The sequence below is a fragment of the Aquarana catesbeiana genome, linkage group LG06 (genome assembly GCF_042186555.1).
Source record: "Aquarana catesbeiana isolate 2022-GZ linkage group LG06, ASM4218655v1, whole genome shotgun sequence".
In the NCBI taxonomy this organism is placed as follows: Eukaryota; Metazoa; Chordata; class Amphibia; order Anura; family Ranidae; genus Aquarana; species Aquarana catesbeiana.
In genome coordinates, this window is record NC_133329.1 from 397,608,859 (window position 1) to 397,620,834 (window position 11,976).

General features: G+C 41.9%; 2 protein-coding genes across 2 annotated transcripts; both read right to left on the reverse strand.

Annotated features, from left to right (window-relative positions):
• Positions 1-326: 326 nt before the first annotated feature.
• On the reverse strand, positions 327-4,186 carry LOC141148080 (forkhead activin signal transducer 3-like). The gene is made up of 4 exons (XM_073635232.1): positions 3,902-4,186; positions 2,237-2,341; positions 1,338-2,004; positions 327-340 (listed from the first exon to the last, which is right to left on the reverse strand). The coding sequence occupies exons 1-4, from the start codon at positions 4,172-4,174 to the stop codon at positions 327-329; spliced, it is 1,059 nt and encodes a 352-aa protein (XP_073491333.1). The 5' UTR covers positions 4,175-4,186.
• Positions 4,187-7,920: 3,734 nt separating this feature from the next.
• On the reverse strand, positions 7,921-11,774 carry LOC141148081 (forkhead activin signal transducer 3-like). Its single transcript, XM_073635234.1, has 4 exons — positions 11,490-11,774; positions 9,825-9,929; positions 8,926-9,592; positions 7,921-7,934 (listed from the first exon to the last, which is right to left on the reverse strand). The coding sequence occupies exons 1-4, from the start codon at positions 11,760-11,762 to the stop codon at positions 7,921-7,923; spliced, it is 1,059 nt and encodes a 352-aa protein (XP_073491335.1). The 5' UTR covers positions 11,763-11,774.
• Between the last annotated feature and the right edge of the window lie 202 nt (positions 11,775-11,976).

Below are 11,976 nucleotides of genomic sequence, written 5' to 3' on the forward strand. Positions count from 1 at the left end.
AGTTTGAGGAGGTATAGGGCAGGTTGGGGTGATATAGGGCAGGTTGGGGAGGTGAAGGAGATATTAAAGATCCCCGAGGGTTAGCTTCACTAACTGGGGAGTGTTATAGGCAGCCTCCCTCGCACGGCTACATTTCCCGCTCCAATCGCTCCGCTGCAGCTCTGCAAGTGCATACAATATAGTGCACTGTGTAGCAGCGGCCCCGGTGTCACCTTTCTGGCAGGTGTCACCCAGTGCGGGCCGCACCCCACCTTGCCCCCCCCATAGCGATGCCACTGCTCCCATTATCACTAGACACGAGCCGGGGAATTCCGAATACAACCAATTCACCCGCAGGAATCTATATAAAGATGGAAATTATTTTGTTACAAATCTCATATATAACACATTTGTGTTTTGATGCCTTCTGTCACATTCTCCATAACATAAAATAAATTAAAAATGGTGCCGGGATGGTGGGAAGTTGGGAACCCTTTATAATGGGGACAGCAAGTGTGTAAAATCGGGAGATACAAGACCCTGTCAGGGCAATTAATTCACCAGCATTAGACAAATACTGAAATGTCACTTTTGGGTGGACTGACCCTTTAAGAACTAGACTATACAGTTGATATATACATTTTTCAGACTATTTTACTAGTTCTAATCTTGATACCCATGTGGACAATTACAACACTGATGCCAAATTTCAGTAAAACAAAAATTCAAATTTATTTCAATTGACTATAATCAGACAAGATACAAAATGATTGTCATATATACATGTGATCCAATTCCAATGCCTTTGGACTGTATGTCATATTTGGTGCCACCTCCGCTGGGCCACATGCCGAGTTGAGTGCCAACCAGTGTTAATTTTGGCAGCAAATGTCAGTTTAGTTTTAATCTTTGTCTTTTGACTAAAATGCCATTTCAGTTTTAGTCGTATTTTAGCCATCTGAATTGTTTTAGTCAACTAAAATAGTGTTATTTTAGTCGACTAAATTACCACTGGTGCCAGTGTCATCAGGTAAGCATTCAAGTGCAGCTAGTCCTTGGGACAAAAGTGAATGGCCCAAAACCAGCCTTGTCTCAGCATCTGGCCAATCAGTAACCGTTGGGTCTGTACCCTTGGTACACCCCGACCTGGGATATATGTTGCCCATATGCGCCACCCTGAGATAAAAGTTGCCCATATGCGCCACCCTGAGTTAAATGCTGCCCGTAAGCACCACCCTGAGATAAATGCTGCCCGTAAGCACCACCCTGAGATAAATGCTGCCCGTAAGCACCACCACCCTGAGATAATTGCTGCCCGTAAGCACCACCCTGAGATAAATGCTGCCCGTAAGCATCACCTTGAGATAAATGCTGCCCGTAAGCACCACCCTGAGATAAATGCTGCCCGTAAGCACCACCTTGAGATAATTGCTGCCCATACATGTTTTGAGGTGACATGTAGCTCCCGTGTGGGGGATATATGGGGACGTCAAAGATTCTTGTATTGGGAGGGAAATCTGACAGGGAATTCCTGGCCTCAGAGGGTCTAGGCTGGGTGGACATTTGAAGTCTCACATTGGGAGGGTAGATATCCCTCCGCTCCACACAGGTGGAGCCTGAGTAAGGGGAAGGCATGTAATTACACAGAGATAGTGAGAAGTTGGGGTAAAGCAGCAGAGGGTGTATGCTGGGAGGGGCCACCACATTTGTGTATGATGTTGGAAGGTTCCATAAGATCTCTGGGAAAGTTGAGGCGGGATGGACACTAGGGGGCTGGGTTGGTACTGGGGACTGAGCCTCTGCTTCTGCTCTGGCCGCAGTATTTTCTATTGGAGGATGATGGTTATGAAAAGTGGAAGGTCTGTAGGGCCGTCCATGCAGGATATAAGGAGCCAGGTCATGAGGGTAGGCTTGCTGGCGGGTGACCGATGTGTTCTGCAGCTTCATGGCTTCGGCGGGAATCTGGCTCACATTCACCGTCCAGTAGTTGCCTTTAGCCTTCGGCTTCAGTGGATCTTTCAGGATCTGCAAAAGAGGGAGAAGACATTAGAGGCGTAAGCCAGCACAGCAGATTCACACAAATCTATTACAGGTCAGGGTAACAAAACCCTGTGACCTATTTATAATGATCAGAAAAGTCATTTCTCAGAATCTGCACCTATTTTTGAAAATGTTTTTTTTTTTTCTTGGCTGCAGTATGTAGAGAGCCTTAAGAGCCCATCACTGCCATCACATCTTAGGAGCAACAAGTCCTTACCTTTCGGAAGCAATCCTTGGAGGAGAGGTTATGTCGAATTGAGTCCTTCCAGCCCTGATAATCCCCCTTGAAGAAAGGGAAGAGGATGCTGATCTCATGGAGGATCTGCCAATAAAAAAAAAGTTTAGTTGTAAGTGAATGAACATGACCGTAAACCAAGATACATAATACCTCTTACATTATATAAGTATAACCAGGAGACCTGTACTGAGATACTTAGGAGGACATCACTGTAGACCTCCTGTCCATTTGCGGTATAAGGCTTCCTAAATTAAGCATGTAGAAAGTGATGTTAGGGTATAGACAGAACACTTTGTGCATGCTTGTATTGAATTGGGGAGGCAGCTAGCACTTTCTGAAGTCTAGTGTTGGGAGCCAAATGTATGTATCTATGGGAGAAAGGGACATCAATGTCCTGGGGGGCATTTTAGGGTTACCATTGAGATCCCAGCACAAAACTTGGAAGGCAAAGATGACCTGAAGGCAAAACTTTTTTTTGGACATTGTGGATGGAGTGGAGATTTTTTAATTTTTTATTTTTTGTGTCCCCATTGAGGAAATTTCTCTTTTCCCTTTCCTTCAAGTAAGATGAAACCTCCCCGAAGGGAGGCAAATCCCAAGTTAGACATTTGCCACAGGAACAATTGTCTTCATTGGAAGGCTTCCCCTGTTTTGTTGACAGCCCAATATTTTGGCTTTTCCAATAACTTTCATAATTTGGGGAGGTCTCAGAGTAAATCTCCCCAGCTGGGACACAGACAGCAATAAAGACTAAAATAAAATGCAAAAGCACCCCTCTCTATAAAATCATTTACTATTACAAAACACGGGTTAAGCCCAATAAGAGTAATAATAATGAAGGCCTTAGCTGCACTGTCCTTACATATATTATTCACATATGTTCAATTTATTATATCAATTGTATCAACTGTATTCTCAAAACACAATATGAAAAAAGCAACAAAAAAAAAAAAAAGGAAGAAAAAAATAAAGTAGAAATATTAAAAAAACACAAATTTGAAAAAAAAAGCACAGACAAATGAAATTACATGAACAAAAAATACAAACAATAAAAATTTAAATAATACAATCCTATGTTTTTTTCTGAATGTTTATGTGATTCTATTATTTTTTTCTTTATATTTTCTTTCCGTATTTTGGAAAAAAAGTTGGTATAATTGAACTGCTGTAAATGATATACATAAGGACAGCATAAGGCTTATTGCTCCATAAAAAAACAACAAAAATCGGTCCCACTTCATCAAAAAAAAAAAAAAGTTTGGGCTTTAGATCATTTTTTATTTATATATAAAATTTGAGGAGGAAAATAAAACAATTTTTTTTTCTGTGATTCAGCCTGTAGTCATAAGAGTTTTATATGCTGCAAATATAACAGGTAGCCAGGGGCCTACATTAAAAATAAAAAGATAACTAAAAAAATAAAACATTGACAATTCACCCAACTTCTTGAACTTCTATTTTTGATAAATACTGGTATAATTTTTTCAGCCTTCATAGGCCTAACAGAAACGAATAATTTTGCGCTGAAAATAAAGAATATCCCTCTGACAAATCCTTTATCTGAGCTAGTCTCATTGTCACCCCCTCCCTCTACCCTTAGCTGCCCTAAAGCCCCAAGAAGCCCCATAATGGAAGGTTGGTTACCTGGGACAATTTGAGCATCCTCTTGGGGGAAGTCTGGATGACCAGGGCGATCATGGCCAAGTAGGAGAAGGGTGGTTTGGCGTAGCGTTGATAATTCTTCTTCTTCTTGCTCTTTCTGCTCTTCTTGCTGAGCTCGTCAGTGGTGTCGGGCTTTTTGGGGCCTCCGTTGGCCTCCCCAGGACAGCTCTCTACGTCGGCCATGATCCTGTCTATGCTGTGTGGCTCAGGGACTTGCTTGTAGAGGGGGTCCCAGGAATGTTGTGGGCAATCCATGGCTTGTCAGGTGTGTTGTGAGTATGGGGGGCAGCCAGGTATACATAGTGCTGGGATCCCCACCCTGGGCTTTATAATGTAAATGCACCTGTAACAATAAGAGGCGACACCTCCCTTACTGCAGAGGGCCCCTCACCATCCATTCAATTAAGTTTCTAGGAAGTTTCCGGGCTGAGATGTTGGGGGGGGCATTGTTATGTATATGTTGTGTTGACTATAAACTGATGGAGCATATATCATATGCTTATGGGGTGAATGGGGTGAATATTACATTCATATACTAAGATTATCTCTTGTATACACAGTTTTTTTTTTTTACCTATGGATATAGATTTATTTTTATATATTTTTATGTCACATGTATAATTTAGATTTTTTTTACTAATTCAAAAATATATTTATTTTATCTTTTAATTTTCCTACATTTTGCATAAAATTTTAGACACGTTTACCAATCTCAGAATGGCTTTTGTTAGGGTACATCGGACATCAATAGCTTAATACTGCTTTTTATCCATCAGAACCATTTAAAGTGTCCAAACTTGAATTTGATGGTTTTATTATTCTAAATATTCTTACGACTTACTTTTGGCTGTCAAAATAGTTTTATTTTATGTCTGATTTTTTTTTTTAAATAACTTTATCCAGTTAACATTCACGAATACATTGAATTTTAGAAGTTATTTTTATTTATTACAAAGAAAGATGTATTTGCTGAGGGATCTTATCTAAGGAGCACATACTGTGTTAAATTACAACTGATTTTTTTTTTAGCTTAAATTTACATTTTTTTTTTCTGTTTGTTTATTTCTTAATTGAAATCAGCGTTTTAAATTTGCTGCACGTTGGTGTCCCCGTTATTCCAGATGGTTTTCAGCATTTTTTCCTTAAAGCGGTAGTAAACCCACTGATTTTTTTTTTTTCTTTCCCTACACCTGTAAGGGAAAAGGCATAATGAGCTAGTATGCACCACACACTAGCTCATTATGAGATACTTACCTTAGAACGAGGCGCCGGCAGCTCACCCGGTCCACGCCGAGGGAGCTGACATTTCCCCTCGGCGTGTCTTCCGGGTATCGCGGCTCCGGCGCTGTGAGTGGCCGGAGCCGCGATGTCATCACTCCCGCGCACATGCTCCTTTCCGGAAAGTTGCGGAGTTTGCCGGGCCTTCAGCCGAGAATCCCCTGTGCGCATGCACCGCTGGAGTCAGCGGCTCATTGCGAGGGGAATATCTCCTAAACCGTACAGGTTTAGAAGATTTTTTTTTTACCTACAGGTAAGCCTTATTATAGGCCTACCTGTAGGTAAAAGTTTTAAAAATAGGTATACAACCGCTTTACTAGTGGCCATTTTCCAGGCATTCGCTCTATTTAAGAAACTTGTAGAAGCAAATTGAAGGGGATTATATTTGATATAAAAAATATAAATACCTATATGATAGTCATATTATATCTATATAAGTAGAACAATTTTGTTATGTTAAGATGATAGATCTGAGCAATTTGCAGGAAAAAAATGTTTTTGATAAAAAAACACACTCAGTAGGACTCCACATAACATGGGAGGTCTATAACTGATAATAGATTTTCAAACATGCATCTCAAAAATGCTTGGGGCAAAAAAATCTATACTAAAAAAAATAAAAATATAGATATACTGTAGATATAAATGAAAAAAGTGGTGCCGACTTGATGGAGCACTTTTTTTCTGTCCTCACTCTTCTATGTGTTTGTGTGTCTAGATGTAATATTAAATGGGTAAAAACTATGAATACATATTAATTGGTTATTATTAATAATCAATTAATAATGATGAGTTAATGACTTATTAAATGTTGGTGGGGGTTGATGGGATCAGTATTGAGGCTTCTTTATTGCTCTTGCTGTTTGCAGAACTTTTTTTTTTTAACTAGTTTGACACCCCAACAACGAAACGGCTATTCTAAATCTATGTTAGACATGCTTTGAAATAGATTTTTTTATACTGATGAAAATATGGTGGAAAAACGATATGGTGCAGGGATGCAAATCTGGAGAATTATATACCCAGTAATGTTAAACACATTAGGGGAGATTTAGGCTGGGTTCACATATATGCGAATTGGATGCGTTTTACACCGCATCCAATTTGCACGAGTCGGCGTCGCACTGATTTGAACAAAGTGATGGTTGGCAATAGGATGTGACTTGTCATGCGATTTGACCTGCTCTAATGTGAACAGGGGCTGACTGTTGACTGACTCACTACCTCTTCTGAAAGTCTGCTCCAAGTCTTTAAGATTAGTGTAGAACTTTCTTTCATCTGGTTTGAGGCCATGTCCCCGTGTTCTTAAACTTGGCTTCATATTGAAAATCCGGCCCCCCTGAACCTTATTCACCCCCTTTTATAAGTTTAAAGGCTGTTATATCCATCCTTTCCCTTCTTTCTTCCAGACTGTAAGTTCCTGAAGTCTCTCCTGATATGTTTCATCCCTCAGACCTTTCACCATTTTGTTGTCCATCTCTGGATTCATTCTAGGGCAGGTTGGGTAATATGCGGCCGGTTGGGTGGTATAGGGCAGGTTGGGGTGGTATAGGGCAGGCTGCGGTGGTATAAGACAGTTTGGGGAGGTATAGGGCAGGTTGGGGTGATATAGGGCAGGTTGGGGTGATATAGGGCAGGTTGGGGAGGTATAGGGCAGGCTGTAGTGGTATAAGACAGTTTGAGGAGGTATAGGGCAGGTTGGGGTGATATAGGGCAGGTTGGGTAATATGCGGCCGGTTGGGTGGTATAGGGCAGGTTGGGGTGGTATAGGGCAGGTTGGGGTGGTATAGGGCAGGCTGTAGTGGTATAAGACAGTTTGAGGAGGTATAGGGCAGGTTGGGGTGATATAGGGCAGGTTGGGGAGGTATAGGGCAGGTTGGGGAGGTGAAGGAGATATTAAAGATCCCCGAGGGTTAGCTTCACTGACTGGGGAGTGTTATAGGCAGCCTCCCTCGCACGGCTACATGTCCCGCTCCCATCGCTCAGCTGCAGCTCTGCAAGTGCATACAATATAGTGCACTGGCTGACTGTTGACTGACTCACTACCTCTTCTGAAAGTCTGTTCCAAGTCTTTAAGATTAGTGTAGAACTTTCTTTCATCTGGTTTGAGGCCATGTCCCCGTGTTCTTAAACTTGGCTTCATATTGAAAATCCGGCCCCCCTGAACCTTATTCACCCCCTTTTATAAGTTTAAAGGCTGTCATATCCATCCTTTCCCTTCTTTCTTCCAGACTGTAAGTTCCTGAAGTCTCTCCTGATATGTTTCATCCCTTAGACCTTTCACCATTTTGTTGTCCATCTCTGGATTCATTCTAGGGCAGGTTGGGTAATATGCGGCCGGTTGGGTGGTATAGGGCAGGTTGGGGTGGTATAGGGCAGGCTGCAGTGGTATAAGACAGTTTGAGGAGGTATAGGGCAGGTTGGGGTGATATAGGGCAGGTTGGGGAGGTGAAGGAGATATTAAAGATCCCCGAGGGTTAGCTTCACTAACTGGGGAGTGTTATAGGCAGCCTCCCTCGCACGGCTACATTTCCCGCTCCAATCGCTCCGCTGCAGCTCTGCAAGTGCATACAATATAGTGCACTGTGTAGCAGCGGCCCCGGTGTCACCTTTCTGGCAGGTGTCACCCAGTGCGGGCCGCACCCCACCTTGCCCCCCCCATAGCGATGCCACTGCTCCCATTATCACTAGACACGAGCCGGGGAATTCCGAATACAACCAATTCACCCGCAGGAATCTATATAAAGATGGAAATTATTTTGTTACAAATCTCATATATAACACATTTGTGTTTTGATGCCTTCTGTCACATTCTCCATAACATAAAATAAATTAAAAATGGTGCCGGGATGGTGGGAAGTTGGGAACCCTTTATAATGGGGACAGCAAGTGTGTAAAATCGGGAGATACAAGACCCTGTCAGGGCAATTAATTCACCAGCATTAGACAAATACTGAAATGTCACTTTTGGGTGGACTGACCCTTTAAGACTATACAGTTGATATATACATTTTTCAGACTATTTTACTAGTTCTAATCTTGATACCCATGTGGACAATTACAACACTGATGCCAAATTTCAGTAAAACAAAAATTCAAATTTATTTCAATTGACTATAATCAGACAAGATACAAAATGATTGTCATATATACATGTGATCCAATTCCAATGCCTTTGGACTGTATGTCATATTTGGTGCCACCTCCGCTGGGCCACATGCCGAGTTGAGTGCCAACCAGTGTTAATTTTGGCAGCAAATGTCAGTTTAGTTTTAATCTTTGTCTTTTGACTAAAATGCCATTTCAGTTTTAGTCGTATTTTAGCCATCTGAATTGTTTTAGTCAACTAAAATAGTGTTATTTTAGTCGACTAAATTACCACTGGTGCCAGTGTCATCAGGTAAGCATTCAAGTGCAGCTAGTCCTTGGGACAAAAGTGAATGGCCCAAAACCAGCCTTGTCTCAGCATCTGGCCAATCAGTAACCGTTGGGTCCGTACCCTTGGTACACCCCGACCTGGGATATATGTTGCCCATATGCGCCACCCTGAGATAAATGTTGCCCATATGCGCCACCCTGAGTTAAATGCTGCCCGTAAGCACCACCCTGAGATAAATGCTGCCCGTAAGCACCACCCTGAGATAAATGCTGCCCGTAAGCACCACCACCCTGAGATAATTGCTGCCCGTAAGCACCACCCTGAGATAAATGCTGCCCGTAAGCATCACCTTGAGATAAATGCTGCCCGTAAGCACCACCCTGAGATAAATGCTGCCCGTAAGCACCACCTTGAGATAATTGCTGCCCATACATGTTTTGAGGTGACATGTAGCTCCCGTGTGGGGGATATATGGGGACGTCAAAGATTCTTGTATTGGGAGGGAAATCTGACAGGGAATTCCTGGCCTCAGAGGGTCTAGGCTGGGTGGACATTTGAAGTCTCACATTGGGAGGGTAGATATCCCTCCGCTCCACACAGGTGGAGCCTGAGTAAGGGGAAGGCATGTAATTACACAGAGATAGTGAGAAGTTGGGGTAAAGCAGCAGAGGGTGTATGCTGGGAGGGGCCACCACATTTGTGTATGATGTTGGAAGGTTCCATAAGATCTCTGGGAAAGTTGAGGCGGGATGGACACTAGGGGGCTGGGTTGGTACTGGGGACTGAGCCTCTGCTTCTGCTCTGGCCGCAGTATTTTCTATTGGAGGATGATGGTTATGAAAAGTGGAAGGTCTGTAGGGCCGTCCATGCAGGATATAAGGAGCCAGGTCATGAGGGTAGGCTTGCTGGCGGGTGACCGATGTGTTCTGCAGCTTCATGGCTTCGGCGGGAATCTGGCTCACATTCACCGTCCAGTAGTTGCCTTTAGCCTTCGGCTTCAGTGGATCTTTCAGGATCTGCAAAAGAGGGAGAAGACATTAGAGGCGTAAGCCAGCACAGCAGATTCACACAAATCTATTACAGGTCAGGGTAACAAAACCCTGTGACCTATTTATAATGATCAGAAAAGTCATTTCTCAGAATCTGCACCTATTTTTGAAAATGTTTTTTTTTTTTCTTGGCTGCAGTATGTAGAGAGCCTTAAGAGCCCATCACTGCCATCACATCTTAGGAGCAACAAGTCCTTACCTTTCGGAAGCAATCCTTGGAGGAGAGGTTATGTCGAATTGAGTCCTTCCAGCCCTGATAATCCCCCTTGAAGAAAGGGAAGAGGATGCTGATCTCATGGAGGATCTGCCAATAAAAAAAAAGTTTAGTTGTAAGTGAATGAACATGACCGTAAACCAAGATACATAATACCTCTTACATTATATAAGTATAACCAGGAGACCTGTACTGAGATACTTAGGAGGACATCACTGTAGACCTCCTGTCCATTTGCGGTATAAGGCTTCCTAAATTAAGCATGTAGAAAGTGATGTTAGGGTATAGACAGAACACTTTGTGCATGCTTGTATTGAATTGGGGAGGCAGCTAGCACTTTCTGAAGTCTAGTGTTGGGAGCCAAATGTATGTATCTATGGGAGAAAGGGACATCAATGTCCTGGGGGGCATTTTAGGGTTACCATTGAGATCCCAGCACAAAACTTGGAAGGCAAAGATGACCTGAAGGCAAAACTTTTTTTTGGACATTGTGGATGGAGTGGAGATTTTTTAATTTTTTATTTTTTGTGTCCCCATTGAGGAAATTTCTCTTTTCCCTTTCCTTCAAGTAAGATGAAACCTCCCCGAAGGGAGGCAAATCCCAAGTTAGACATTTGCCACAGGAACAATTGTCTTCATTGGAAGGCTTCCCCTGTTTTGTTGACAGCCCAATATTTTGGCTTTTCCAATAACTTTCATAATTTGGGGAGGTCTCAGAGTAAATCTCCCCAGCTGGGACACAGACAGCAATAAAGACTAAAATAAAATGCAAAAGCACCCCTCTCTATAAAATCATTTACTATTACAAAACACGGGTTAAGCCCAATAAGAGTAATAATAATGAAGGCCTTAGCTGCACTGTCCTTACATATATTATTCACATATGTTCAATTTATTATATCAATTGTATCAACTGTATTCTCAAAACACAATATGAAAAAAGCAACAAAAAAAAAAAAAAGGAAGAAAAAAATAAAGTAGAAATATTAAAAAAACACAAATTTGAAAAAAAAAGCACAGACAAATGAAATTACATGAACAAAAAATACAAACAATAAAAATTTAAATAATACAATCCTATGTTTTTTTCTGAATGTTTATGTGATTCTATTATTTTTTTCTTTATATTTTCTTTCCGTATTTTGGAAAAAAAGTTGGTATAATTGAACTGCTGTAAATGATATACATCAGGACAGCATAAGGCTTATTGCTCCATAAAAAAACAACAAAAATCGGTCCCACTTCATCAAAAAAAAAAAAAAGTTTGGGCTTTAGATCATTTTTTATTTATATATAAAATTTGAGGAGGAAAATAAAAAAATTTTTTTTTCTGTGATTCAGCCTGTAGTCATAAGAGTTTTATATGCTGCAAATATAACAGGTAGCCAGGGGCCTACATTAAAAATAAAAAGATAACTAAAAAAATAAAACATTGACAATTCACCCAACTTCTTGAACTTCTATTTTTGATAAATACTGGTATAATTTTTTCAGCCTTCATAGGCCTAACAGAAACGAATAATTTTGCGCTGAAAATAAAGAATATCCCTCTGACAAATCCTTTATCTGAGCTAGTCTCATTGTCACCCCCTCCCTCTACCCTTAGCTGCCCTAAAGCCCCAAGAAGCCCCATAATGGAAGGTTGGTTACCTGGGACAATTTGAGCATCCTCTTGGGGGAAGTCTGGATGACCAGGGCGATCATGGCCAAGTAGGAGAAGGGTGGTTTGGCGTAGCGTTGATAATTCTTCTTCTTCTTGCTCTTTCTGCTCTTCTTGCTGAGCTCGTCAGTGGTGTCGGGCTTTTTGGGGCCTCCGTTGGCCTCCCCAGGACAGCTCTCTACGTCGGCCATGATCCTGTCTATGCTGTGTGGCTCAGGGACTTGCTTGTAGAGGGGGTCCCAGGAATGTTGTGGGCAATCCATGGCTTGTCAGGTGTGTTGTGAGTATGGGGGGCAGCCAGGTATACATAGTGCTGGGATCCCCACCCTGGGCTTTATAATGTAAATGCACCTGTAACAATAAGAGGCGACACCTCCCTTACTGCAGAGGGCCCCTCACCATCCATTCAATTAAGTTTCTAGGAAGTTTCCGGGCTGAGATGTTGGGGGGGGCATTGTTATGTATATGTTGTGTTGA

Coding starts and splice junctions, on each gene's coding strand:
- LOC141148080 (XM_073635232.1), bottom strand. CDS start 4,174: ATGGATTGCCCACAACATTCCTGGGACCCCCTCTACAAGCAAGTCCCT. Junction 2,342..3,901: donor GGATGCTCAAATTGTCCCAG/GTAACCAACCTT, acceptor TTTTATTGGCAG/ATCCTCCATGAGATCAGCAT. Junction 2,005..2,236: donor CCAAGGATTGCTTCCGAAAG/GTAAGGACTTGT, acceptor CCTCTTTTGCAG/ATCCTGAAAGATCCACTGAA.
- LOC141148081 (XM_073635234.1), bottom strand. CDS start 11,762: ATGGATTGCCCACAACATTCCTGGGACCCCCTCTACAAGCAAGTCCCT. Junction 9,930..11,489: donor GGATGCTCAAATTGTCCCAG/GTAACCAACCTT, acceptor TTTTATTGGCAG/ATCCTCCATGAGATCAGCAT. Junction 9,593..9,824: donor CCAAGGATTGCTTCCGAAAG/GTAAGGACTTGT, acceptor CCTCTTTTGCAG/ATCCTGAAAGATCCACTGAA.